The sequence below is a fragment of the Eubalaena glacialis genome, chromosome 2 (genome assembly GCF_028564815.1).
Source record: "Eubalaena glacialis isolate mEubGla1 chromosome 2, mEubGla1.1.hap2.+ XY, whole genome shotgun sequence".
NCBI lineage: Eukaryota > Metazoa > Chordata > Mammalia > Artiodactyla > Balaenidae > Eubalaena > Eubalaena glacialis.
Genome location: NC_083717.1, coordinates 193,596,576 through 193,623,895, shown reverse-complemented (window position 1 = coordinate 193,623,895; position 27,320 = coordinate 193,596,576). Strand labels below are relative to the sequence as shown.

Genomic DNA, 27,320 nt, shown 5'->3' with positions numbered 1-27,320 from the left:
GCTCCACTTCCGGGTATGTACCCAGAACTGAAAGCAAGGATGGATGGACGGATGGATTGACTGACTGATTGATTTTTGGCTGTGTTGGGTCTTCGTTGCTGCGCCGCAGGCCTTCTCTAGTTGTGGTGACTGGGGGCTACTCTTCGTTGTGGTGCGTGGGCTTCTCTTGTTGTGGAGCACAGGCTCTAGGTGTGCAGGCTTCAGTAGTTGTGGCATGCGGGCTCAGCAGTTGTGGCTCGCGGGCTCTAGAGCGCAGGCTCAGTAGTTGTGGCCCATGGGCTTAGTTGCTCCGCGGCATGTGGGATCTTCCCCAACCAGGGCTCGAACCCGTGTCTCCCCCGGCACCAGCAGGCGGATTCTTAACCACTGCGCCACCAGGTAAGCCCGAAAGCAAGGATTTAAAAAGCTATTTGTGCATCCATGTTCATAGCAGCATTATTCATAGTAGCTAAGATGTGGAAGCAACTCGAGATCATCAAGGGGGACCTCCCTGGAGGTCCAGTGGTTAGGACTCCACAGTTCCACTGCAGGGGGCACAGGTTCAATCTCTGGTCAGGGAACTAAGATCCCACAAGCCACGTAGCATGGCCAAATAAAAAAGTTCATCAAGGGATTAATGGAAAAGCTTAACGTGGCACATCCATAAGATGGAATATTATTCAGTCTTATAAAGGAAGGAAATTCTGGCACCTGCTACAACATGGATGAACCTTGAGGACACTATGCTAAGTGAAATAAGCCAGTCACAAAAAGACAAATACTGCATGCTTCCACTCTTATGAGGTCCCTAGAGTATTCAAAAGCATAGCGACAGAAAGTAGAATGGTGGTTGCCAGGGGCTGGGGGGAGGGGGGATGGGGAATTTAATGGGTGTAGAGTTTCAGTTTTGTAAGATGTAGAGTTCTAGAGATGAATGGTGGTGATGGCTGCACAGCATTATGGATGTATTTAATACCATTGAAATATACACTTTAAAACAGTTAAGATAAAACATTTTATGTTATATGTATTTTATCATAATAAAAAAATTGGAGAAAAAAGTCTGTTAGTGTTAATATAAATAACATTTTAATGAAATTCTCATATGTCCTCCTGTAGTCAATCTGTTATGATATCACACATCACATACTTCTGGAAAATTCTACTGTACACTCGTGAGAAAGAATGGAAGAAGCAAATAATGTCTTAAATAGTATTACCAAAACAGTTTTGACTTTGCAGACCCCCTAAAATGGTCTCAGAAAACCTCCAGGGGTCCACATCCCTACTTCAAGAACTGCTGCACTATTCATATTAACGCTTTTTTTTTTTTTTTTTAACTGATTAACTTGGTTTAAAGCCTCCATCTGCCCATGCCATTTGATTACTTCCTATGAACCTATTAACCTCCTAAGGAGCTAAAGAAAGGGAAACACTGCAGCAAGGCATCCAGTGAGTCTGACCCTGAAGTGCAAGGAACCCACCACCCCTTCACCCCTGACTGGGGGAGGAAAAAAAAATCAGAATTGGTGGAGGAGGGGAGAGTTAATGAGTGTGTGTGCTTGCAAAAAGCAAAGTCAAAATTCTGATTCTATATTTGGAAAATATAAGTCTTGATGGAAACTACAGTAAATAAGTCTAAAGGAAATACTGGCTGCTGGAATATGCAAACAAGGACCACCTTGTGCATAATTCAATCGGGGAGAAGACATCCTCTTATAGCCCTAGAGCACTACCTGTACACAAGAAGCATTCAATGAACGCTTACTGGGGTGATCTGAGGCCTCGAACACTCGCATCAGTAACCACACACACATCAGAGATGGAGATAGAACAGTGAAGAAACATGGTTTCTGGTGTTTTAACAAATACCAATGTGGTTTTAAAATTCCATTATTTTAAAGTTGAGGGAACTCCCTGGCAGTCCAGTGGTTAGGACTCCGCATTTCCACTGAACGGTGCACAGGTTCGATTCCTGGTCGGGGAACTAAGATCCTGCAAGCTGTGTGGCGCGGCCAAAAAAGAAAATAATAATTTAAACTTGAATGAATGAATTTTCTTCAAACTTTACTTTCATAAGTAATTTTATGTGGTATACTTGGATCTCCCAAAGGGATTTCCGAAGAAACCCCTTCAATAACACTGTTCTGGTCACAATTCTGTTTTCTTCCTCATTCTCATGGCCAAATCCATCAAAAATGCTGCCTTTCCAGTTCCTCTTTCCTCTGATCTTCTGAGACTTTGTTTCTATTCTCATGACAGGCCCCTTGATCACCAGTTTCTTCTGGTTCTGCTCAATATCCACCTTCTAAAGATTCTATTCTGATTTTGTTATTATACATTTTCATTTTCAAGTACTGCTGTTCAAAAAGTATCTAAAGCAAAAACAGAAAAAAAAAATGTGTTGCATTCAGCTAAATCAAACTGTAGAAGAGAGTCATTTTATCAAAAGCAAGTGTCCTCAGAGTGAAACATTATCATTTAACATGATGTGTCTATGTGTGGCAATGAAAACTGAGGGGGAAGCTCCTAATCCCCTCTTCCTTCCAGTTCCCTTGCTGGGATGACTCAACTACCAAAATAACCTTGGCCCAGAGCTGGAGCCTGGAGAAGAGCTCAGACCTCGAGGTCACCAAAAGAGGAGGCAACTGTGGGGCATCACTAGGTGCCTCAGAAAGATGCAGACTGGAGAGAAGACCACTGACTCATTCCCAAGGTTGTGGAGGGTGTGTGTATGTGTGTGTGTGCGCGCGCACGTTCGTGTGTGCGCATGCACGCGCGCACAGCAAAAGCCAAGGGAATTCACTAGGCAAGGAAAGAGGAGTGTCCCTGGCACTTGTGTAAAATTCTGGGAAATTCCATTTATTCACTCTGACGCCTAAAGCAAAGTGGAAAATTACAAAATAGGGATAAAGAGAGCTCACACATGAGAAGGGCTTCCCCCCCACATTCCTCAAATCAAGAGTCCAACAAACCTGCAGCAAATACTCACTGGAGGAAAAATCCTTATCTTCCACTTCCTGTCAATTAACTACTGGTCAAAAGATCCTTACATCCTGCTCCTGACTGGTGTTAAAGCATCTACAACCGCCAGCATCTACAAGAGCAGGCAGAAAAAAGATCCCAAGTCCTTTAAGAGGACACAGTAATCCAGAAGAATGGTATATTAGTCAGCTCAGACTGTCAAAACAAAAAATACCACAGACTGGGCAGCTTGAAGAGCAGAAATTTATTTTCTCACAGTTTGGGAAGCTGGAAGTCAGAGATCGGGGTGTCAGCATGGGCAGTTCCTCTTGGCTTGCAGATGCCCGCCTTCTCACTGTGTCCTTACAAGTGGAAGAAAGCAAGCAAGCTCTCTGGTGTCTCTTCTTATAAGGACACTAATCCTATCAGATCAGGGGCCTACCCTTATGACCTAATTTAACCTAATTATTTCCACAAAGGCCCTACCTCCAAACAGGCTTTAACATCTAACTTCTGGGGGACACAATTCAATCTACAGCAACGGAGAACAAGCCTATCAACTAGAACAGCTCCCTACAAAATAAAACTTCAAATTAAAACCTAACAATACAAACAAAACAGGTGAATGGCACAAGCACAGGGCGGAGTGAAAGAGGCAGACACAAAGTCATCAATACTGTATGGTTCCATTAGCAAAACTTTAAGAGAAAAGAACAGAATATGGTGTTTTAGAAGTCAGGATAGTGGCTATCTTGAGGAGGAAGGACAGTGAAATGATTAGAAGGAGGTAGAAAGGAGGACTTCTGGGGTTCAAGTCATGGTAGGTTTTTGCCCTGGGTCATGGTTAAGCAAATGTTTACACTTTTTCTGGATGTGTGCTATATATCAATAAGGAGTTAATTTTTAAAAGTCAGTGATGACTTTAAAAAATCATAGTGAAGTCAATAGATGATGCCTAAAACTGAAAAAATAATTAAGAATAAAACATGCTGTTAAAAGATATGAAAGTAAAACCTAAAGAATCAGTTTAAAAGACTGAAAGTCGCCAGGAGATTAGGAAATTGGGGGGGGGGCAGGGAACACAAAAAAAAGAAAAAAAAAGTCTTGACTCTTTAAACTGTATAATATATAATTAACTTGAATAAAAATAACAATGAAAAGCTCCTTCATACCCATAATGAGGACATTCAGTTAAAGATGGCATACTAATCACATGCATTCTCTCTTCTTCCACCTGATAGTCCAATTAAACAATAAAGACAAAATGACAAAGAATGGCAAAGAGAATGGGAGAGGTGGCATCAGCAGACAAGTGACTTTAAATAATTTCTGGGGGACAAAAATCAGAGGCACCCAGAGCAGGGCACATACAAGCCTAGAGTATGCTCTAAGAAGGGTGCAATCAGGAAAAACGTAGTACTGACCAGAGAAAATAACTCAGTGCCTTGAATACAGAAGATCCCGGCGAAAGGCCAACTTTCCTCCCAGCCACTGTGAAGCCAAGCCAGGCACCTGAGCAGCAACTTCCACACACCTCACGTAGAGAGCTCTCAATGTGCTTCCTATTTCTCCGCTCTTAAAAACGTTTTCAAGAATCAGACATCTGAGGAAAGCCTATACCCTTTTCTAATACCCCTTCCCATATATCTGTTGTTAGGGGAAAACACCAGTAACAATTAACCCTCCTCCTTCAGAAAAAAAAGGACAGTTGATTCACGTTATTCACAGTAATTACATTCTATGAAGTCACTCTGAACACTGAACTAGTGAATACTGAACCACTGTTCCTAGGGGGAAAGAGTTAAGACTCCTGTGAGCCCCTGGTCATAACATTTTCATCAACTGATCAATACATAACCTTGTTTTATGTGTGTTTCTGTTTAAGGATATCTCATTTACTATACATTATTGATTCATTAACACTGAACAGCACTATCTAACTCATGCCTGAATGAAGCTTACCTAACAAATGTATTTTATCTGTAAGGCACATCAAAGCCTTGCACTTAGGAACACTGGCTAATACTCAGCCCTACAGTTGGGGGCCATTTTAAACAACAAAATTACCAACAAAATGCACAAAAATGTGGAAAATGTGTACTAAATAACCACAAAAAGGGCATCTGTTTATAGTATGAAGGCTGAAAGAAGGCAGAGTGTCACCTTGTTGGGCCTCAGCTGGGGAAACACACATTAAGCAATTCAAACTTTTTACTGCTCTGTGCATGTCCGAAAAAGACTGCAAAAGCACAGCTAGTACTGATTTTTGGGATTACAAATAAATTTTGTAGTATGTGAATTTGCAAATATGGAATTTGTGAACAATGAGACTGACTATATCTGTTCCGAAGATGGACAGTGATGGTTGCAAACACTGCAAATGTACTTAACGCCATTGAGCTGCACACTTAAAAATGGCTACAATGGTAAATGTTATGTATATTTTACCACGATAAAAAAAGTGTCACAACTATGTAATTAAGTGATTTTTAATTTGTGGGAACTGGGTTTATGTGAAGTTTTTTCTTTTTCTGCACAGTAACTGTAAATACTCCACAATAAACCATGACGATCATCTTTATGATTTTCAGCTGTATCTGTTATCAGACTACTAAGGCTATCTTTACCATTCTGCTTGGTCACTTCCAAATCTGCTACTATTAACTTCCAATTGAAGCAAATTGTTCAGAGTATTAACTCCTTTTGTCCATCAACAGTGTTTTGAATAAACATTCTATTAATCACTGCCCCCCTTCCAAGAAATGACTATTTATTGAGTTTTAGTAGAGTATCAAAGAGCAATACCCAGAACCACCTGAAAAAGATACTGAGGTCCTCCTTTCTTTTCTCGCTACCTATCTGTGTGGGGCCACATTTTCTTCATACACTCCAACCAGAGCAACTACCAAAACAGCGTGAACGCAGATCAGATATGAAAATCCAGCTAACTTCTACTAAACAAGACGTTAAAGAGATTTGCAAAGAATTAAAACAGTGTCACTCTTCTCTGTAATTTGTTTTGGAAAATAATTGTTTTTCATAAAAATACATTATATTAACAGGTAGAAGGTCTGTCATTATTTTAAATGCATTAATATATATTTTAGGTTTCTTAGTGCTAACTTCTAATACCGTAAACAGCAACAGATATAACCCATATAAACAAAAGCTTGTCGTGAGTTCTCAATTTTAAAAGTTTAATGGAATTTTGAGACCAAAAAAAAAGTTTGAGAACTATTGTTCTAATCAATGGAATTGCACATAAGCATTGAAACCTACAATTATGATTATGCAGCAACAGGGAAACCTGTTTAGGATAATTAATATTCTGAGGGAAAAAAACCAGGATACAAAATTATGGCCGAAAGTATGTTGAAAATACATATAAAATATGGAGAATATACAAAAAATAAAAATGGTATTCAGAATATTTTGATTGTGGGAATTTTTTTTCCTCTCTGGTCTCCAAACTTCCTGTAAAGCTATTAACATAGTCTTCACATACACAAAAAGTTGTGACTAAAATCTCAAGAAGTTTAGCACATTCAAGGAAAAAGAAGTACGATTTTATCATTCTTACAACCAACAACAAATAGTTATTGAGTATTTAGAGGCCAAGGATAAATGAGGTTCAAGACTGAATCTTCTTCCCTCTGGCCTCTCTCTGTTTTCTCCTCTAGTGTAGGAGAGAGGACACAGACCGACAATAAACGCATACAGCCACAAGAGCACAATAACAAGCTGAGAAGACAACAGTGGGAAAGCTATTTCAACAACTTTCTGAAAGAGAGAGAAGAGACAACAGAGGAAAGGACACTATAACCAGAAACAGTGTGACTTCCCAGCATGACTTGGAAACGGCTCCAGACTTGGAGGTCCCAGGGGACCAAAGGCGACAGGGGAGCTGCTGGGCTAATTCCAAAGTCAAAAGTCTGTATAAAGAATGCTGCTGCTCCCCAACCAAACCAATGACCACCGGTTCTTAAGGGACCGTAAACTTATTCTGTGGAGAAGACAGTGAGGCTCTGGACTCAAGGTCAACAGGCCCAGGAGAGGGCAGGACTGAGGCATGGAGATGAAAAGGGGGGCGGAGATTAAGTGTCAGACTGCCACTGAGGGGTGGGACCATGGCTCCTCCCGGGCAGAACAGAGGATTCTTAACCTAGAGAACAGAATGGTCCCAAAGAAGAGATCTAAAGACAAAGATATCTGGGTCCTCCAATAAAAGCACTGGATGACTCCCAAAGGAAAGTTCTGTGGTCAAACATATCCTATACATGCAAACCAGCTTCTGATCAGCTTCTTAGGGTTCCACCTTAAATAGACACAGACAACCAGGGGTTACCAGATTCCAAAGAAAGTCTCTGTATGAAAGACAGACAGCAAGAAAGACTCCCAGAGAAAAGAGAAACAATGTAGGGAGCAAAAAATCTACTTAAAAAAAAAAAAAAAGAATAAAGCTTTTACTATCCTCAGAGAGTTAACAGAAGAAACAGTACTGATACCAGAACTGGATACTACAAAGACAAATAATCAGAACAGGAAAGAACTAGGAGGAGGAGGAGGAGGAGGACACATGCAGGAACTCCAACAAATTTAACAGAAAGATTGGAAGATAAAGTTAAAGACATCACTCAGAAGGTAAAACAGAAACAGAGACAGAAAACCAAGACAGATAGATAAATAAATAAGTAAATAAGTAAATAAAATAAATAATCAAGGCTCTTGGGAATTCCCTGGCAGTCCAGTGGTTAGGACTGGGCACTTTCACTGCCAGGGCCCAGGTTCAATCCCTAGTCAGGGAACCAGGATCCTGTAAACCACACGGCACAGCCACAAAAAAAAAAAAAGGAATTCCAGAATGACGATTTTTAAATAATAAAATGAGACAATTCTCCAGAACTGAAAGATAAGAATGTTCATATTGAAAGGGTTCAATGAGTACCAGGAACAAAGAATGAAGACCAATTCCTTGGCACCTCACTGTGAAATTTCTCAACAGCATGGATAAATGAGAAGAGTCTAAAAAGCTGCTAGAAAGGAGGGGGGGAAAGCCACATACTGAAGCCATTTACACTGTTATACTCTAGACTTTGGAACTACCAATATCGGAAAACCCACTATGATCTTAATCTTGAGTTTCCCACTCTCTAACCACTTCCTCCTACCTTTCCCACCCACCCACTCTAGAATCCCAATAACTATCTGAACTCACCGGGATCCATAGCCATTGATCCCACCACCTTCTTATGGTCTGCCTTCTCCCTCAAGTACTTACTTCCTACTTAAATCTATTGTCTTTAATTGAAATCACTCCCTTTGGTATTCCAAATCAATGCCCTTGCTCTGTTTCCATTTCACTACACTTACTATAACAAAATCCCAACCATCTACAAATGCCATGCCTGTGTCTGGTTAACTGAATGTTGCTGGACAGTAAATTACAGCCAGGCTGTCTATTCCTGCTTTAAATCCATGATCAGTAACCTCAGGGAAGCGTTAAGGCTGCCTGGTAATTCTACTATATTTCTCAGTCCATTCACTCTCCTACTAACCTGTTAATTACTGTAACTTTCTCAGATCTCTAATATCTCCTATCTCCTTGATAGTCACATTCTTAGTTGGTAATCTTGCTTTCTATTTTACTGAAAAAAGAGCTGCAGTGAGAAGAAAACTTCTCAAGCTCCCACCCTCATATAGAACCACTCACCTGCAGAATACTGGCATAGTACCCTCTACTTTCCTCCTACTTCTAAGTAAGGACTGTCCACGTTATCCAAAGCCAATACCTCTACCATCCCCTCTCACCCATTCCAGCACCTCTCCTCAAAGCACCATTTTTACCCTTTCTCTTAAATTATTCCCACTAGCAGACAAACATGTTGCTATTTTGCCCATCTTTTAAAAAATATCTTGGCCTGACATCTCCCTGTAGCCACTACCCCATTCATCTGTGCCTTGAAAGCGCTATCTTGCTGTTTCTAACCTCTACCCACCTATTCTCTCTTGAACTAATATGTTACATCATATGCATCGGTACTGCAAGGTATTTGAGAGATATGTTGGAACAATTTGCAGAAAATACATAGAACCATAAGAAAGTTAAAAAAAACCACAAAACTTGAGGTAACTATTAATTCTAGACAAAATAATTATATAAGAAAATAAATTATTGTGGTCCAACACTGAACAACATTTACATAGCTTGATTAAGTTAAAAAAAATCTAACTTTAACTAAATATATCATTGCAATAGAAAGGCTGAGGAAAGGAAAGTAGATGTGGAAGTGAATCTTAAGAAAGCTATATCCATCTTCCATAAGGAGAAAGTCAGTGATGTCTACAATTATAAATCAGGAGATAACCAAAAGAGTATCAGAAAAAAGAGCCTAGAAAATTGAAAGTAGGAGCCTTTGATTAATGGTACTGAATGATAAAGAGGAGGCAAAGAAAGTCCGATTTTAGTTAGAAGCTTTTTAGTATTATTTGACTTTTTAAGCTATAGGCATGTATTACTTTGGAAAATAATTTTTTAAGGCAGTAGAAAAACAGCCTCAATTAAGTACCAAATGACAGATACAAGTGAGTTCTCCTGTAATTCATGTTAGGGGAGAGATCCCTGGGGGCCTATGAAAATAACTATGGGGAAAAATGAACTTGAAAGAAAAACTTGACTTGAAAGAAAACTGTAATATTAAAACAAACAATATTTCAAAACCCAAAATGATCTTCAGCTGTGAAAAGCTAGCCAAAACCAAGACAGCAGATGGAACTAACATCCCCAAATCCCAAATATGGGATAGCTGCTTCTATGACAATAGGTAGCATTTTCATCAAAGAGTTAAATCAGATGAATTTTATGACTGGTGCCTGTATTTCTAAATATATATAAAATAAGGATTTTGGTGTTTTTCTGGTCTAAAATTAAGAATCATCCTAGAGAGATAGGTCTCATCTACAGTGGACTTCTACCACAATCATTCTATTTAAAGACTTGATTAGAAACTGTTCACTAGATGTAAGACGTTCTCTTGGTTATAATTCATTAATCTAATTTGTCTGTTCACAGGAGTTCCCTGGCAGTCCAGTGGTTAGGATGCAGCGCTCTCACTGCCAAGGGCCTGGATTCAATCCCTGGCCGGGGAACTAAGAGCCCAAAAAGCCGTGCGGTGCGCACCTCACCCCCCACAAAACAGACAAAGCAAAAAAAAACTCACAAAAACTAATTTGTCTGTTCAGTAAAAATGCCATTCTTCCATCACATAAATTTTCTTGAGTATCTTTTATGTTCACAATGTCCTTGTGACGTAAGTGCATGATATAGATTATCCCCACTCTCTTCTTTCAGGGAATTCTTTCCACTATATAATTCTACTACATTGCTAGTCTTATCCCAACGACAGCAATAAAACTGTCTCTTAGGGCTTCCCTGGTGGCGCAGTGGTTGAGAATCTGCCTGCCAATGCAGGGGACACGGGTTCGAACCCTGGTCTGGGAAGATCCCGCATGCCGCGGAGCAACTAGGCCCGTGAGCCACAATTACTGAGCCTGCGCGTCTGGAGCCTGTGCTCCGCAACAGGAGAGGCCGCGATAGTGAGAGGCCCGCGCACCGCGATGAGGAATGGCCCCCACTTGCCTCAACTGGAGAAAGGCCTCGCACAGAAACGAAGACCCAACACAGCCATAAATAAATAAAAAAAAAAAAAAAAAAAAAAAAAACTGTCTCTTAACATAACATATAGTAACTCTTTATCTCCTACTGACTCAGAATGAATTAAGTCTCTGAATCACCAATACCACTTTCTGGAGCACTCTGGGTTTTCTTTAGTGGTCTTACTACCTCAATAGGAAAGATACATCACATTCCCATAAAAGGGCAAGAGAATGCTGATGGAAAAACTTTAGTTTCCAGTGGGCTGAGAACAGTACCAAGTGATAAAAATAATAACTAGACTAGAGTTTTAAGTTTCTTTCTATTAGGAATATTATACTATAATAAACCTGTAATAAAACCAACTTTCTAGAAAAACTTCAGTTTTTTACCATATGACCCAGCAATCCCACTCCTGGGTTAATTATCCTAGAGAAATAAAAATTTATGTTCACATAGAAACCTGTACAGGAATGTTTATAGCAGTTCTATTCATAATTGCCAAACATGGAAACAACTCAAATGTCCTTCAGTGGGGGAGTGGATACAAACTGTGGCCCAGTCATACAATGGAATACTACTCAGCAATACAAAAGAACAAACTAAGAATCCTATATGCAACAACCTGGACCAATCTCAAAGGCGGTAGAGAAGATGTACTGTATGATCTCATTTACTTGACAGACTTGAAAGAAACAAAATTATGAGGATGAAGAATAGACAGGTGGTTGCAGGAGGTTATGATGGGGGAGGGAGCAACCATAAAGGGACCACAAGGGAATTTTCTGAGGTAATGGGACTGTTCTGTATCTTGATTACGGTACTGGTAACATCAATCTATAAATGTGTTAAAATTCATAGAACTGTACATCAAAAGAAAAAATGATGTATAATTTAAAAAATAACATAAACTTGCTTAATTTTGATATCCAAAATGAGAGTAAGTTCAAAAGGTGCTCAGATACAAGATGTTATGCAAATTTGGTAGCCTTCCCATATGTTCACAAACCCCATTCACAACAGCAACAAAAATTATAAAACACTTTGTAATGAACATAACAAGAACTATGCAAAACCCAGATGAAAAAAATTATGAACCTTAAAAACAAAATCGAGACACACTTCATATGCCTGGATAGAAACACTTGGTATCATTAAAACAGCAAATTGCCTTCCAAATCAGTTTATAAATTCAATTAATTTCATCAAAATTAATCCAATCAAAATTCCAGTAAGGCTCTTTTTAGAACATGGCAACTTATTTCTAAAATTCATCTGACTGGGTGTTCCCTGGAGGTCCAGTGGTTACCACTCAGCACTGTCACTGCCGTGGCCTGGGTTCAATCCCTGGTCGGTGAAGTAAGATCCTGCAAGCTGCATGGCGCCACCAAAATAATGAAATGGAATGAAATGAAATGAAATAAAATTCATCTGACAGAGTAAATTGCAAAAAAGAGCAATGAAATTTTTAAAAAATAAGAATAATCAGCAGGGGACTTAACCTACTCCAAAAAAATCAAAATGTACAATCAAAAGGTGCAGTAATAAAAACACCATGATATGGGTACAAAACTAAATAAATTAAATCAGAGAAACAAAAGGGAATTTAATAAACAGGGGGGAAAGAACAGATGATCTGGGACAAGCAGTAATGCACATAGGGGATAAAAAATTAGAGCCCTACACCTCATACTAATCCCCCAAAATACATACCAAATGAATTAAACATTCAGATGCCAGCCACAGGAGTATTTGAAGAAAAAACAGAATCAATTTAAAAAATCTTGGAAGTAAACCTTTCTCACCAAGACATGAAACCCAGACAGATCAGACTGATGTCTGAAACACATAAAAGGTTTAAATCACTAAGATTTAAAAGAGAAAAGAAAAATGGATAAAGGATATACAACAGGAAACTTACTTTAAAAAGAAAATAAAAATGACACAAATATATGAAAATATCATCAATCTAAGTAGTTATCAGGAAAAAGCAATCTTTTCCTTAAAATACCATTTATTGCTCATCCGATAGACAAAAATTATCTACAATGTTAGCAAGGGTGTAGAAAAATGGGCACTCTCATTCATTCCGGTAGGGCTAATAAAACAGTACAATGTTCTCTCAAAACCAATTTAGCAGTACCTATTACAGTATCAAATATTCATCCCCTCTGACCCAGGACCTCCACACTTCTAGGAATTTATCCTACAGAAACACTCTTAACAAGAGCACAGAAAGTTATGTTAAAGAACGTTCACTGCAGACGTTTGTAATAGCAAAAAAATCAGAAACCACCCAATGCCCACCAACGGGGGTGAACTACGGTGCCAGCACACACTGGAAGATGAAGTTCCATTAAACATAATGTCAGATCTATGAGCACTAAGATCCAGACGTGATCAAGTATGTTGCTAAGAAAAATTACCATTAAGTCCCATGAGTCCCTTTTCGTTAAAATAAACAAAAAGTTACTGTGTATATAAAAAACTGTGGTAATCTACACCAAACTGCTGAAAATGATCCTCTTTGAGGAGAGAAAGTTCAAGGAATTTTATTTTCTACATAATGAATTTCTATAATGTTTATATTTTATATGATTCTGGATAAGACCTACAATAGGGGGAAAAAAAGAATAAATTTGTTTTTTTCAAATTAAAAAAAAGTGTTTTAATTTACCCACTATCTAGTCAGTTTCAAGCCATTTCTGGAGAGAGAACCTACTAGATATAAACATGGTAAGCCACACTCCAGCACACATGTTATGTAAAAGGGGAGAGGGTCTGTCTGTCCCACTCCTCTCTTAACCCACCATCTCTACCTATGTAAGGAAACTGGCCGAGTAACCACTCGAGATTGGTGGGGGAAATAAACTCAGAGGTTTTGTTCCTTATTTCAAAAATTTTTGATCAAGGGCAGCAAAGAAACCTGCACCCACTCATGCTATTTACTGGTTCCAAAAGCAGTCCAGGCATCTCTACAACCAGGGAACTGTCACTAAAATTGAGATGAAATGTGAAAAGGCAAATTTTTAGTTACAGTCTTTACTTAAGACTCCAGTTAGCATAGACCAATGCTCTCCAACCTTCTTCAGGTCCCAGCACACACAGAAAATCGGAATATTTGTAGGGCAAATTGTAGCAAACCCAGGGTGGGTCCTGCTCCAGCAGCCCTCAGCATGGTGGGCTGCAGGCATCAGTACCATGGCACATCTGTAATACCACCCTGGCACACATATCAGGAGGCTTTGGTACATGGGAGGCATTTCTTTCTAAAGCTTCCTTCAAAAGTAACATTAAATTCATTCAATAAATATTTATTAGGTACCTAATATGTGCCAAACATGATTAAGTACTGACGTCTACCCTATAGACTAGAGGGGGAAGACAGGTAAACAAGCAATTCCAATATAATTGTAATTGTAACAGTAAAACATAATTGTTTATGTAATTGTAATAGTAAAACATGCTATCTAAGGAAAGTATCAGGATTTTTAACATGAATCCCATGCCTGGGGAAAGGGAGTCTGTCAATGACTACTTTCCAGAAGAAGTGACTCCTATACAAAAGGGTGAAGTGTATTTTAGGCAAAGGAATTGCAGGTACAAAAGATCCAAATGCAATAAACTATGTCAAAAAAAAGGCAGAACAGTTCTGTACTGCATAAGTAGAATGTGAGGAGGGAGTTAGTTTAGTAGCAGTTTCATAAAAAAAATATTTATTTATTAATTATTATTATTATTTTTAAATTTATTTTATTTATTTTTGGCTGTGTTGGGTCTTCGTTTCTGTGCGAGGGCTTTCTCTAGTTGCGGCAAGCGGGGGCCACTCTTCATCACGGTGCGTGGGCCTCTCACTATCGCGGCCTCTCTTGTTGCGGAGCACAGGCTCCAGACGCGCAGGCTCAGTAGTTGTGGCTCACGGGCCCAGTTGCTCCGCGGCATGTGGGATCTTCCCAGACCAGGGCTCGAACCCGTGTCCCCTGCATTGGCAGGCAGATTCTCAACCACTGCGCCACCAGGGAAGCCCAATTATTATTATTATTATTATTTTTGGCTGCGTTGGGTCTTAGTTGCTGCACTAAGACCTTTCTCTAGTTGCGGCGAGCAGAGGCTACTCTTCGTTGTGGTGCGCGGGCTTCTCATTGTGGTGGCTTCTCTTGTTGCAGAGCATGGGCTCTAGGCGCGCGGGCTTCAATAGTTGGGGCACATGGGCTCAGTAGTTGTGGCTCGCGGGCTCTAGAACGCAGGCTCAGTAGCTGTGGAGCACGGGCTTAGTTGCTCCATGGCATGTGGGGTCTTCCCGGACCTGGGATCAAACCCGTGTCCCCTTGCATTGGCAGGCGGATTCTTAACCACTGCACCACCAGGGAAGTCCCTATTAATTATTTTATTATCTATTTATTTTGGCTGTGCCAGGTCTTAGCTGCGGCAGGCAGGATCTTCACTGCAGCATGTGGGATCCTTTAGTTGCATCATGCGGACTCTTAGTCGCGGCATGCATGCAGGATCTAGTTCCCCGACCAGGGACTGAACCCAGGCCCCCTGCACTGGGAGAGCGGAGCCTTACCCACTGGACCACCAGGGAAGTCCCTAGTAGCAGTTGTTTTTTTTAATTAACTTATTTTTATTATTATTATTATTTTTTAATTTTTGGCTGCGTTGGGTCTTCGTTGCTGTGCGCGGGCTTTATCTAGTTGCAGTGAGCGGGGGCTACTCTTCATTGTGGTGCGCAGGCCTCTAATTGCGGTGGCTTCTCTTGCTGCTGAGCACGGGCTCTAGGCACACGGGCTTTAGCAGTTGTGGCCCGTGGGCTCCACAGCACAGGCTCAGTAGCTGTGGAGCACGGGCCTAGTTGCTCCACGGCATGTGGTATCTTCCCGAACCAGGAATCGAACCCGTGTCCCCTGCATTGGCAGGCAGATTCTCAACCACTGGACCACCAGGAAAGTCCCCCTAGTAGCAGTTTTAATGGAAGTGTTTTTAATAAATATGGCATGTGGTTGAGTAGATAGCCAATACCACAAAAACTAGGAAAGCAGGTGCCCTCCTGCACAGTAACCTATCAAACATAAGCTATGAGAAAAATATTTGGGGAGATGAAGAAACTTCTTGAGGATAAATCTATAAAAACAGACAACACTATTGATTTTTTCAAGCACCATGAGCTTATAATGAAGTTAATAATTTTTACTGTGGTGGTATACATTTACCACTGAAAAGAACACTACCTCTTTTTAAACGCAAAAGATTATTCAAACACTCAATATAATCTTCATAACATTTAAAGAAATGAGAAAGCAAAAGAACTCCCACATAATTAATACATAAGCTTCTTGTTCTTAAAAAAATGTTTAACTAGCCCAAATATATACATTCTTTTCCTCTTTCTCTCACATGGAACTAAACAAAGCAAGTATACTAACAGAAATCAAGCATAATTTGTATTTACCTCTCTGCCTGTAAGGATGTGTCTTGCCAATTTCACTTTTGCAAAATTCCCCTTGCCGATTGTTTTCAACAGTCTGTAGTTACCGATGTGAGGTTGTTCATCTGCACAGGAAGCTACAGAGTTTCTACACCGTGCTCCAGAGCGCCCAGTGCGAGAGGTAACTTCTTGCCGCCCGTCTCCATGTGACGTGTGCTACAATAAAACATACAACAAACATTAGGAAATGAGAGACCCACAGTACCTGACAAGTTTTAAGAGCCTCTAGTTGAAGAAACAAAACATCACTGCTGGGGCTTCCCTGGTGGCGCAGTGGTTGAGAATCTGCCTGCCAATGCAGGGGACACGGGTTTGAGCCCTGGTCTGGGAAGATCCCGCATGCCGTGGAGCAACTAGGCCCATGCGCCACAACTACTGAGCCTGCGCGTCTGGAGCCTGTGCTCCGCAACAAGAGAGGCCGCGATAGTGAAGAGGCCCGCGCACCGCGATGAAGAGTGGCCCCCGCTTGCCGCAACTAGAGAAAGCCCTCGCACAGAAACGAAGACCCAACACAGCCAAAAATAAATAAATAAATAAATAAATAAACAAACACATCACTGCTTTAATTTTAATCCCAGTACATGTGGCACTTCAAAGGGATTTGCCCACCTGATATAAATTTATGAGGAAAACAAGAAAATGCTGAGAAGAGAAATACCAAGTGTTGAAACTCAACTGGGTGTTCAGAAAGAAAGGAGATATTTTCTATATGTGGCTGTAACATAAAATAAGAGAAACAGGACTGCCTTACAGTCGTAAAGAGTTTAACTTTTCCATTGTAAAACAACTATACTCCAATAAAAATTAAAAAAAAAAAAGAACTTGACTTTTTCATATGCTATTAAATGTACCAGCACATATTATCCTTAACACACCCTGTGATGCAGGCAGAACAGCTAATATCACCATTCACCAGATGAGCATACCTTGAGATTTATTCACTGCCACATCACTAGTGAGAAATTCAAAGAGAACCTAGATTCCCAAATTCTTTCTAAACTATGCTGCTAACAATAATTTAAAACAATGTGTTTAAAGAAACAGCCAGACTCTGTAGTCCCTGACAAATATTTGTTGAAGAGATGAATACAGTACTCAATATACTCCATAAAGGTAAAACAAATCATATATGCCTCTAACCATATTAAATATAAAGGTACAAGAGATACAAATGCCTGATGTGTACAATTCTGTACGTACAAGCAGCCAGCTGCCTAGTGCTTCCTCTTTCCCCTAGTGCCCAAAGGATGCCATGCCCCACTGCCTACTTTTCATGGCTGCTAACTCCTTCCTGCTCAAGGAAGGCCTCTCACTCTCACGACACTCTACAAAGACACTTTCAACCTCTTTCATTCTTTTCTCTTTTCCAACTTTTTGTCCAGGAAAATGTCCCTTGTTTCTCATGCTCTCTCTCTCTCTACGTATAGGTCAAAACAAGCCTGATTCTAGGTGATAAACATAAGAAACTACACTTTGTAACACACTCATCAAGGAAAAAGGAAAAACAAGTATTTTACAGTAAAAGCTTAAGAATTTGTGCCATCAACTGAAGTCCTCAAAAGATGTCCTTTTCAGAATGTCCACGTTAATTTCTATCTACTTTTTCATATTCCTCTAAGTAAATCTCTGTCTCTCATGTACCAGGTTTTGGGATAGGTTCTCTTCTGTTTTATTCAATTATCACATAATACTGCATTGCAAACAACAATTTCTATGTTTTTTACTGTAAATGTATATTTTAGGTTAAATAGACTTTTACAAACTGGTTACAAATCTAAGCAACTTTGTTCCTATAACAAAAAGATTCTAATTTCCAAATTATAAAATAGCCTATTATAGGGTCTCCCCTGGTGATTCAGTGGTTAAGAATCCACCTGCCAATGCGGGGGACACGGGTTCGAGCCCTGGTCCGGGAAGATCCCACATGCCACGGAGCAACTAAGCCCATGTGCCACAACTGAGCCTGCGCTCTAGACCCCACGAGCCACAACTACTGAGCCTGCGTGCCACAACTACTGAAGGCCATGCGCCTAGAGCCTGTGCTCCACAACAAGAGAAGCCACCGCAATGAGAAGCCCGCGCGCCACAACAAAGAACAGCCCCCACTCGCTGCAACTAGAGAAAGCCCGCGCACAGCAACAAACCCAATGCAGTCAAAAATAAATAAAATAAATAAATTTTAAAAAGATTATTTAAAAAATAGCCTATTATAAATGAGGACTTGATTAAAGAAAAAACTAAAATAACAACTAAGCTATTACACTAAGGCTTTACACAAAATAGGTATATTGTAACACAAATTTTTGTAGATCAGCTGGAGTACAGTACAGTACAAAATTTTAAAAAAATTTTGATAACCATTATGTTTATTTCCAAACTAGATGCAAGTTTCATAAAAACAGGGACAGTAATTTATTGTTCCTTAGATCTTAGCAGTTGGCATAGAACAGGTACTTAATAAATATTGGAATGACTAAATAAATGATATCAAAATACTGATCACTGTAACATTCACATGGTTAAATTACGGGAAATTTTTATCTCCCAAATTTCTTTCTTCTATTCATTCATTCAAATATTTATCAAATGATAATGTATAATAGATTTTTAAAAATAAATTTATTTATTTTATTTTATTTTATTATTTTTATTTTTGGCTGCATTGGGTCTTTGTTGCTGCACGCGGGCTTTTCTCTGGTTGCAGCAAGTGGCGGCTACTCTTCGTTGTGCTGCGCAGGCTTCTCATTGCGGTGGCTTCTCTTGTTGCGGAGCACAGGCTTTAGGCGCGTGGGCTTCAGTAGCTGTGGCACACGGGCTCAGTAGTTGTGGCGCACAGGCTTAGTCGCTCCGCAGCGTGTGGGATCTTCCCGGACCAGGGCTCAAACCCGTGTCCCCTGCACTGGCAGGCAGATTCTTAACCACTGCGCCACCAGGGAAGCCCTGTATAATAGATGTTATATAAATATGAGCTGGGCACTGTTTTGAGTGTTAGAAACAGCAGTGCATAAAACAAAGTCCCTGTTCCCATGAGGTATATGTCAAGTGGTTTTACTATTTACGCAATGAAAATATAGTTTTTAAAATTATACTGCTATCCAAAATTTTGGTCAAAAGAGCTTTTTAAATGCAAACATACACTTTCTAATTTATATGTTTTATAAATTCAGCCCTTCATGTATTAAGTTTTATAGAGTGAGGTACAGTTAAACAGACAAAATATTAACTTTTATGCAAATCAACTGTCTTCTGCATGTAAAATAGAAATATCAGAAACTTAAAATTCATAGGCATCTAGTTTATACCTTTGCATACTCTCCGATCTACTTACAATAAAAACTAACTCCTTAGCACTACATCCACTAGCATGTAACCTGCAGGAGAACACAGAGATCTTTGTCTGTTTTGTTCCTTATCAGATATTCCCTGAAATTGGAACAGTGCCTGGCACATAGTAGCTGTGCGATACATTGTTGTTGAATGAATGTTAAATGAATTCAAGGCCCTCTGTGATGTAATCCATTCCTCCTCTCCCGCTACATCATCCACTATTCTTTAGCATGATCCTCCCTCAGTTTGAGCGCCCTTTCTTCTCTTCAAACCTAAGAAAATCCTACTCATTCCCTTATGTTTGAGTCATTTGTCACCATCTTTATGAAGCCTTCCATGACTCTCCCTGCATCCCATCAGAATTTCTTTTCCTTTGGGCTCTGGATGTACGCTGCTTGTATCTATCTCTATTTGGCTACTTTGTTGTAGACAATTATCCACCACAATACACTGACTTCCCAGAGAAACTCACTCCCCTCACTTGAGGTTCCCAATAGCCATGTGCCTAAGATTGGCCAATGAGATATGAGTGAAAGTGACATGTAATTTCCATGCTGAAGCATTTATTGCCAGTGCTTGACTCCAGCCCTGTGGTCTCTCCTGAACCCAGAGCACTGTCCAAAGATGGAGGGTCACAGGACCAAATGGCCTGGAAATGGAGATCACTCTTCATGGAGTCAATGAAGTTGACAGTTTTTTTAAACTGTGTTAAGACACTAAGATTTTGGTCATGTATGTTACCACAGCATAACCTAGCCTAACCTAATACACCCTTATGCAAATAATCATAATACAAACCCAAAAGAAACCCGTACTTCCTCGTAAGAGTGTAAACTCATATAACAGATTGAAATATCTGATGTTTGTTAAATTCCAACAGAGTTATTGAACTTAGTATATTTAGTTTGATACATAAAGTCCTGAAATTTTAGAATCTAATGTGTTTAACTAAAAAATTCTCTCAAACAGAAGCAAATTAAATTGCCTTTTCTTGGCCTTCATTTTATTTTTCCCATGCATCCATCAGTGGCCCTAAAGAAGAAAAAATTTCCTAGTATTCTAAAAAATAATTTTGAATTCTTGTACTATTAGCCGATTACTTCATGCATGAATTTTTTTTTTCTCCCTAAGGTGACAATAAACAACCTGAGGACCAAAAAAAAACGTTACATAATAGTAGCCACTTTTTGTGGCAGCACTAAACACACAACAGGCACTCAGAGCTGTTTAATTTAATCTCAAAGATTAAAGGAATCCAGGGACTTCCCTGGTGGCGCAGTGGTTAAAAATCCACCTGACAATGCAGGGGACACAGGTTTGAGCCCTGGTCCAGGAATATCCCACATGCCGCGGAGCAACTAAACCCGTGTGCCACAACTACTGAGCCTGCGCTCTAGAGCCCGCGTGCCACAACTACTGAAGCTGGCGCGCCTAGAGTCCATGCTCCGTAACAAGAGAAGCCACCGCAATGAGAAGGCTGTGCACTGCAACAAAGAGTAGCCCCTGCTTGCCACAACTAGAGAAAGCCTGCGCACAACAACAAAGACCCAATGCAGCCAAAAAAAAAGAAAAAAAGATTAAAGGAGTCCTGATCCTTCTCCTTCTCCTCAAGGAGTTGAGCTGAACCACTTTATCCACCATGAAAACTAGAATATGGGCAGTGCTACTAAAAATTAGGCAGAATCAAGTCAAAGAGAGAACACTGTTAACAAATCCATAAAATGTTCATTTTCAAACTAAAACTTCCGTTTAATGCAATACATTTAAGTTGCCAGGTAATATTAAAGAATGGAGCAAATACTGTAGGTATCTACTCAATATCCATTCCTCCCTTCTTCATTTCTAAGAGAAGCCAGATGTGTATTTGGGGAGGCAATATGGCCAGTGAAATTCCTGTTTTCCCAAACTTCCCTGTAGCTGGAGGTAGCATATGGCTTAGTTCTGGTCAGTTTTCATTAGGGAAAGTCTACTGGGGGGTCCTCGGAAAACTTTTTGTTTCTCATAAAGGGAGACAGGTACACTAGCACAGCTCCTTCCTCCCTTCTCCTCCCCTGAATGCAACCGTAACAACTAGAGCTATGTAAGTTACCCTGCAGCCGTTAAGGTCTCAAATGTGAGAGAAAAGACAAAAATATTTTTAAAAACCACCAGCTCCAATATTACTGAACTGCTGAACCAAAGCTAGAAGCTGTCCAGACTTCTTTTGTGAGAAAAATAAACCCTTATTTGGTTAAGCCATCGTATAAGGTTTAGTTACTTTCAACCAAAGCACTACTAAACTGTTACAGGGGCCATATCAATACTAATGTAAGAGGCAGTAAGAAAAGTGAATGGGGAATGCACTCCATTTTATGTTATATATATTAGTTCTTCTTTAAAAATGTGTCTATATATTTGTGTGTGTGTGTATATTTATATATAAAGCAGAAACTAACACACCACTGTAAAGCAATTACACTCCAAAAAAGATGTTTAAAAAAAAAAAATGTGTCTATATAAGAGCCATAGAACTACAAAAAGGTATCACCTCACACCGGTCAGAATGGGTATCATCAAAAAATCTACAAACGATAAATGCTGGAGAGGGTGTGGAGAAAAGGGAACCCTCTTGCACTGTTGGTGGGAATGTAAATTGGTACAGCCACTATGGAGAACAGTATGGAGGTTCCCTAGAAAACTAAAAACAGAGCTACTATATGATCCAGCAATCCTAATCCTGTGCATATATCCAGAGAAAACCACAATTAGGAAAGATTCCTGTACCCCAATGTTCATTGCAGAGCTGTTTACAATAGCCAGGACGTGGAAGCAACCTAAATGTCCATTGACAGAGGAATGGATAAAGAAGATGTGGTATATATATATACCACATAGGACTTCCCTGGTGGCGCAGTGGTCAAGAATCCGCCTGCCAATGCAAGGGACACGGGTTCTACCCCTGGTCCAGGAAGATCCCACATGCCGCGGAGCAGTGAAGTCCATGCGCCACAACTACTGACCCTGTGCTCTAGAGCTCACGAACCACAACTACTGAGCCCACACACCGCAACTATTGAAGGCTACGCGCCTAGAACCTGTGCTCCGCAACAAGAGAAGCCACTGCAGTGAGAAGCCCGTGCACCGCAACAAAGAGTAGCCCTCACTCGCCGCAACTAGAGAAAGCCCGCGCACAGCAACGAAGACCCAATGCAGCCAAAAATAAATAAATAAGACAGATAAATTAAAAAAAAAAAAAAAAAACTCGGAGAGAAAAAAGTGTCGATATCTGTAGATGATATGATCTAACCGCAAACCAAAAGAATTGGAAATACCACTAGAACTCAAGAGAGAGCTTGGCAAGGTGCAAGATCAACCTATAACCACAGTTCTCTACACCAGTAGTAACGTACCACAAAATTTAACTAAAAATAAGTATTTATAATAGCAATAAAAACTAGAAGGTAGGTAGAAAGTAACTTAATTAAGAATATATAAGAGCTCTCTGGAGAAAGCTTTAAATTTTTAATAAAAGACATAAAAGATACTCTGAATAAATGGGAATTCTACACTCTTAGATAGATAATATTATACAATCTACCCAAATTAATCAATAAGTTCAATGCAATGTCAATTGAAATTTCCAGCCAGTAATTTATGAGTAATCTTAAACTTACTCTAAAGTGTACATGGACGAATATTTCACGGCTGCCAGGTCAGCCTTGAAAAAGAAGTTAAAAAAAATGTTCAGAAATGAAAAGTGATCAAGGTTAAAACCAGTAACAAGACGTATCTCTTTCACTGCACCCTCTAAAAGCATGCACTGAGAGGGACACAACATCTTTTCTGTGGCATTCTTGCCAAAAATGTATAACCTTAATCTAATTTTGAGAAAACATCAGACAAACTTAAATTGTGGGATCTTTGATTGGAACTTAGAACAGAAAAAGAACCCTGGAGAAAAACTGGTGACAATTCAAATTAGTTCTGCAGTCATCATTAACGGTATCAGACCAATGTTAACTTTCTGGTTTTTATAACTGCACCATGGTTATCTAAGTGTTAACATCAGGAGAACCTGAGTGAAAAGTATACATGAACTCTGTACTAAAATCCTGCCATTTTAAGTCTAAAATTATTTTAAAATAAAAAGTTCAATAGACAGATATATATAAAGGTACGTAGATTACATATATTACAAAGCCACGGTAATTTTTAAAGAAAAGAAAACCTGTAGGGTATCGGCACAACAGAAAAACAGACCAATGCAGCAAAATACAAAGCTGAAAGACATGAATGTATGGGAACATAAGATACAATGAAAGCAGTCCTATAACCAGTGGGGAAAGGATGGACCATTGAGTGGATAGCAGTAGGAAAACTGGTTCATTGTATCAGTCTATAGAGGAAAATAAAACTAGATCCCTACCTAAGTCCATACACAAAAGGCAGGCTCCCTTTTAATCTAGAGGGATTAAAAAACCTACATGTGAAAGGTAAAATGATAAAAGGTTAATGTGAAATGTGAGAGAATATATCCTTGTGAGCCAGGCATTTAAGCAAAACTTCAAAAGCACAAACATAAGGCAAACGTTGGTTACACCAAAATTAAGAATTTCTGTCCAATAAGGGTCTCACAGAAAGATGACAGAAGATACATGCAATGTCTAAAACCTACATCAGATTAATATCTAGAAAATCAAGGAACACCTAAGAATCTACAAGAAAAAAACAACCAAATAGAAAAAGGGACAAAGGAAAAGCAGCAATTTACAGAAGGCCCCCAGAGCAAAGGAATATATAGACACACTAAAAACCATAGAGAAACGCAAGTTAATAATGAAGTAGCACATTAAACTACTTTAGTAGGCTGGCAAAAAAAATTAGAAAGCTGGATAATTCTAAATGTTGGAGGAACCAAGGAGACAAAAACCCCTGTGCACTACTGGCGGGAGTGTAGGCTGACAGAGCCATCCAGAAGAGCAACCTGGCACTATCTGACATTTCCTGTGACCCAGGAGGTCCACTCCTAGCTACACATCCCCAAGAAATTCTTACACAGCTCCACAAGGGGACATGTATGAAGATATTCATTGCTGCATTGCATGGGGGGGAGGGGGGGTGAGGCGGCAGGTAGTCTACCTCAGCAAGTAGGTAAAATGTGGTAGACTCATACCACAGAGTGCTATGCAGCAGTTAGAAGCAACAGATTCGATGCATAGATGAGACTATGCAATATTTACACAAAGTACGAAACATACAGTTCTAAGAACACATACATGTACACGCATGACAATATATTAAAATGTTAGAACAGTAACCTGTTGGAAGGATAAGGAAAATGACATATAGGGATTAACAGGAATAAATAAGCAAGAGAACAGCCTCACACTGTTCAGATCAAAGATACGACTTTTGCAGCTGAGTTTATGAAAATGTTTCCAAAAATATGAATAATAGGGAAGGGGAACTATTATTGTTCATATGCATAAATTCAAATTGGTTTCACTTGTAATAAAACACTTATTATTGGCATAGCAAGTGAGCTATCATAATAATGAAATAAACTGAAAAATAATTTACTTGACCAATCCTCAGAAGAATAAGGCACAAATAAATTGTGGCTAAAGAAAACTTTGACTTGGTAGCTTTTGACCAGTTAATTATATGCTAAGCACTTACTAAGTAGCAGGCACTATAAGGGGATAAAAGAAATAGAAAAGTATGGTGTCAAACTTTTAACACTCATAGTCTAGCTGGGGAGCTAACACGGGGAACAGTAACTGAAACAAGGGGCAATCTCCGCCCCATGAGAAAATCAGAGAGTGAATACTCCAAGCTCCATCCAACAGATTTGTGAGCTATGCATGAAAATTTCAATTTTCTAGTAGCAACATTAAAAAAACATAAAAAGGGCTTCCCTGGTGGTGCAGTGGTTAAGAATCTGCCTGCCAATGCAGGGGACATGGGTTCGAGCCCTGGTCCGGGAAGATCCCACATGCCGCGGAGCAACTAAGCTTGTGTGCCACAACTACTGAGCCTGCGCTCTACAGCCCGCGAGCCACAACTACTGAGCCCATGTGCCACAACTACTGAAGCCGGCGCGCCTAGAGCCCATGCTCTGCAACAAGAGAAGCCACTGCAGTAAGAAGCCCGTGCACCGCAACGAAGAGTAGCCCCTGCTCGCCACAACTAGAGAAAAGCCTGCGCGCAGCAACGAAGACCCAACACAGCCAAAAATAAAATTAAAAATAACATAAACTTTTAAAAAAACATGAAAATAGGTTAATTTTAATAATAGTTTATTTAACCCAATATATTCCCAAATGTTTCAACACATAATATAAAAAGAGTAAGATTTACATTCCTTTTTTCATACTGTCTTTGAAATCTAGTCTATATTTTATACTCACAGGACATCTTAATTCAGACTAGCCACATTTCAAGTGCTCAGTAGCCACATGTGCTGGACAATGCAGCTCTAAGCACTCAGAGGGTATGATCACATTTGGGCGAGATGAAGGAAAAAAAGGGATGGAGTCTTTGATGGGACAAGTAGTAGAGTTCTAATGAAAGATGAAGGCCATTTCAAGCCAGGCACCAGCACAAGGAAAGCTTAAAAAGCTTGGAGGATTTGGGGTGGGGGGGGAACCTCCCTTAACCTGCAAGTCTAGCCTGTTTCATCTCTCACAACTCTAACACTGAAAAAAAAAAATGGCTTTAGTTCCTTGACATCATGATTGCTGGCAATTTCTTATCTTTATGTTCTTGACTAGGCTGGTACTTCTCTGTCTTGCATCCCCTTGCTTAGCTTAGTTAATTCCTACACTAAAGTACTTGACAACGAGCTCCCTGAGGGTAAGAATTATCTCATCTCTGTATTCTTAGTACACAGGACCTGGCAACCAGCGGCTGTGAAACTGCTAGATGAATAGACAGCCAAGGAGAATTGTTTGGCTGTAGTGTTAAGTTTATATAGGTGAACAGTTTAAAAAAAAAAAAAAAAAAGCTAGAGAAGTGGGTCAAGAACTTTGAATACTAAATCAAAGACTTTAGATTATCCAGTTTTCTAGAATAACACTACAAAAGCTATCTCAAGAGGGAATTAACATCTGAAGAACCCCCATTATATGGAGTAGACTAGGCCAAGCACTTCATACGTGTTAGTTTCTTCAATCACAACAACCCTGAAGAGATGGTGTTATTCTCTTTTGTTAAATAAAAAAGATGTAATACACAGCATGGGGACCATAGTTAATACTGTATTATAAATTTGGAAGTTGCTAAGAGAGTAGATTTTTAAATTCTCATGAACAGAAAAAAAAAAGCCTGTAATTATATGTGGTAATGGATGTTAACTGTTAACTAGACTTATTGTGGTGATCATTTCACAAAATATACAAATATCAAATCATTATGTTGCACACCTGAAACTAATACAATGTTATATGTCGATTATATCAATTAAAGTTTTTAATTATTAAAATTTTTTAAATGAAGCACACACAAGTAATTAACTTGCCCATAGTTAAGTGACTTGTATTTGAAGACCGGTTTCAAATGCAAGCCTGTAACTCCAAATCCCAATTTCTCTTATGTTTTGTCGATCTTACTTTTTGGCTCCTCATCTGGTCAACTATTCCTCAGAAGTGTCTTCAGAACCTCTCCCTCAACCACAGTCCTAGGCTCCCACTTTATGTCTCACTTCCAAGCCCAGACTCTTTCCATCAAGCCTCCCTTTAAGAAAGCTATCTGAGGTTTTAAGAAAGGAGAAAGAAGATGAATTCATTGGAACTACAGAGGGAAGAGGCTGAAGATACAGGACATGAGAGATGAGAGAAATGACAACATAGAGATGAGAGATGAAAAGACCAGTAAACAAACCACTAATGATGGCTAACATTTATCTATTACTTATTATGAGTCAGGCACCATTCT

The 27,320-nt window shown here is 39.5% G+C and overlaps 1 protein-coding gene across 5 annotated transcripts in view; it reads right to left on the bottom strand.

The window, feature by feature from the left end:
• Nucleotides 1-27,320, bottom strand: part of MARK3 (microtubule affinity regulating kinase 3) — a 108,983-nt gene that overhangs the window by 71,743 nt on the left and 9,920 nt on the right. For all 5 annotated transcript variants that reach the window (XM_061181317.1, XM_061181319.1, XM_061181318.1 and 2 more), the window contains exon 2: nucleotides 16,044-16,235. In XM_061181317.1, the coding sequence (XP_061037300.1) occupies nucleotides 16,044-16,235 (192 nt within the window). The remainder of the gene's footprint in view (nucleotides 1-16,043; nucleotides 16,236-27,320) is intronic.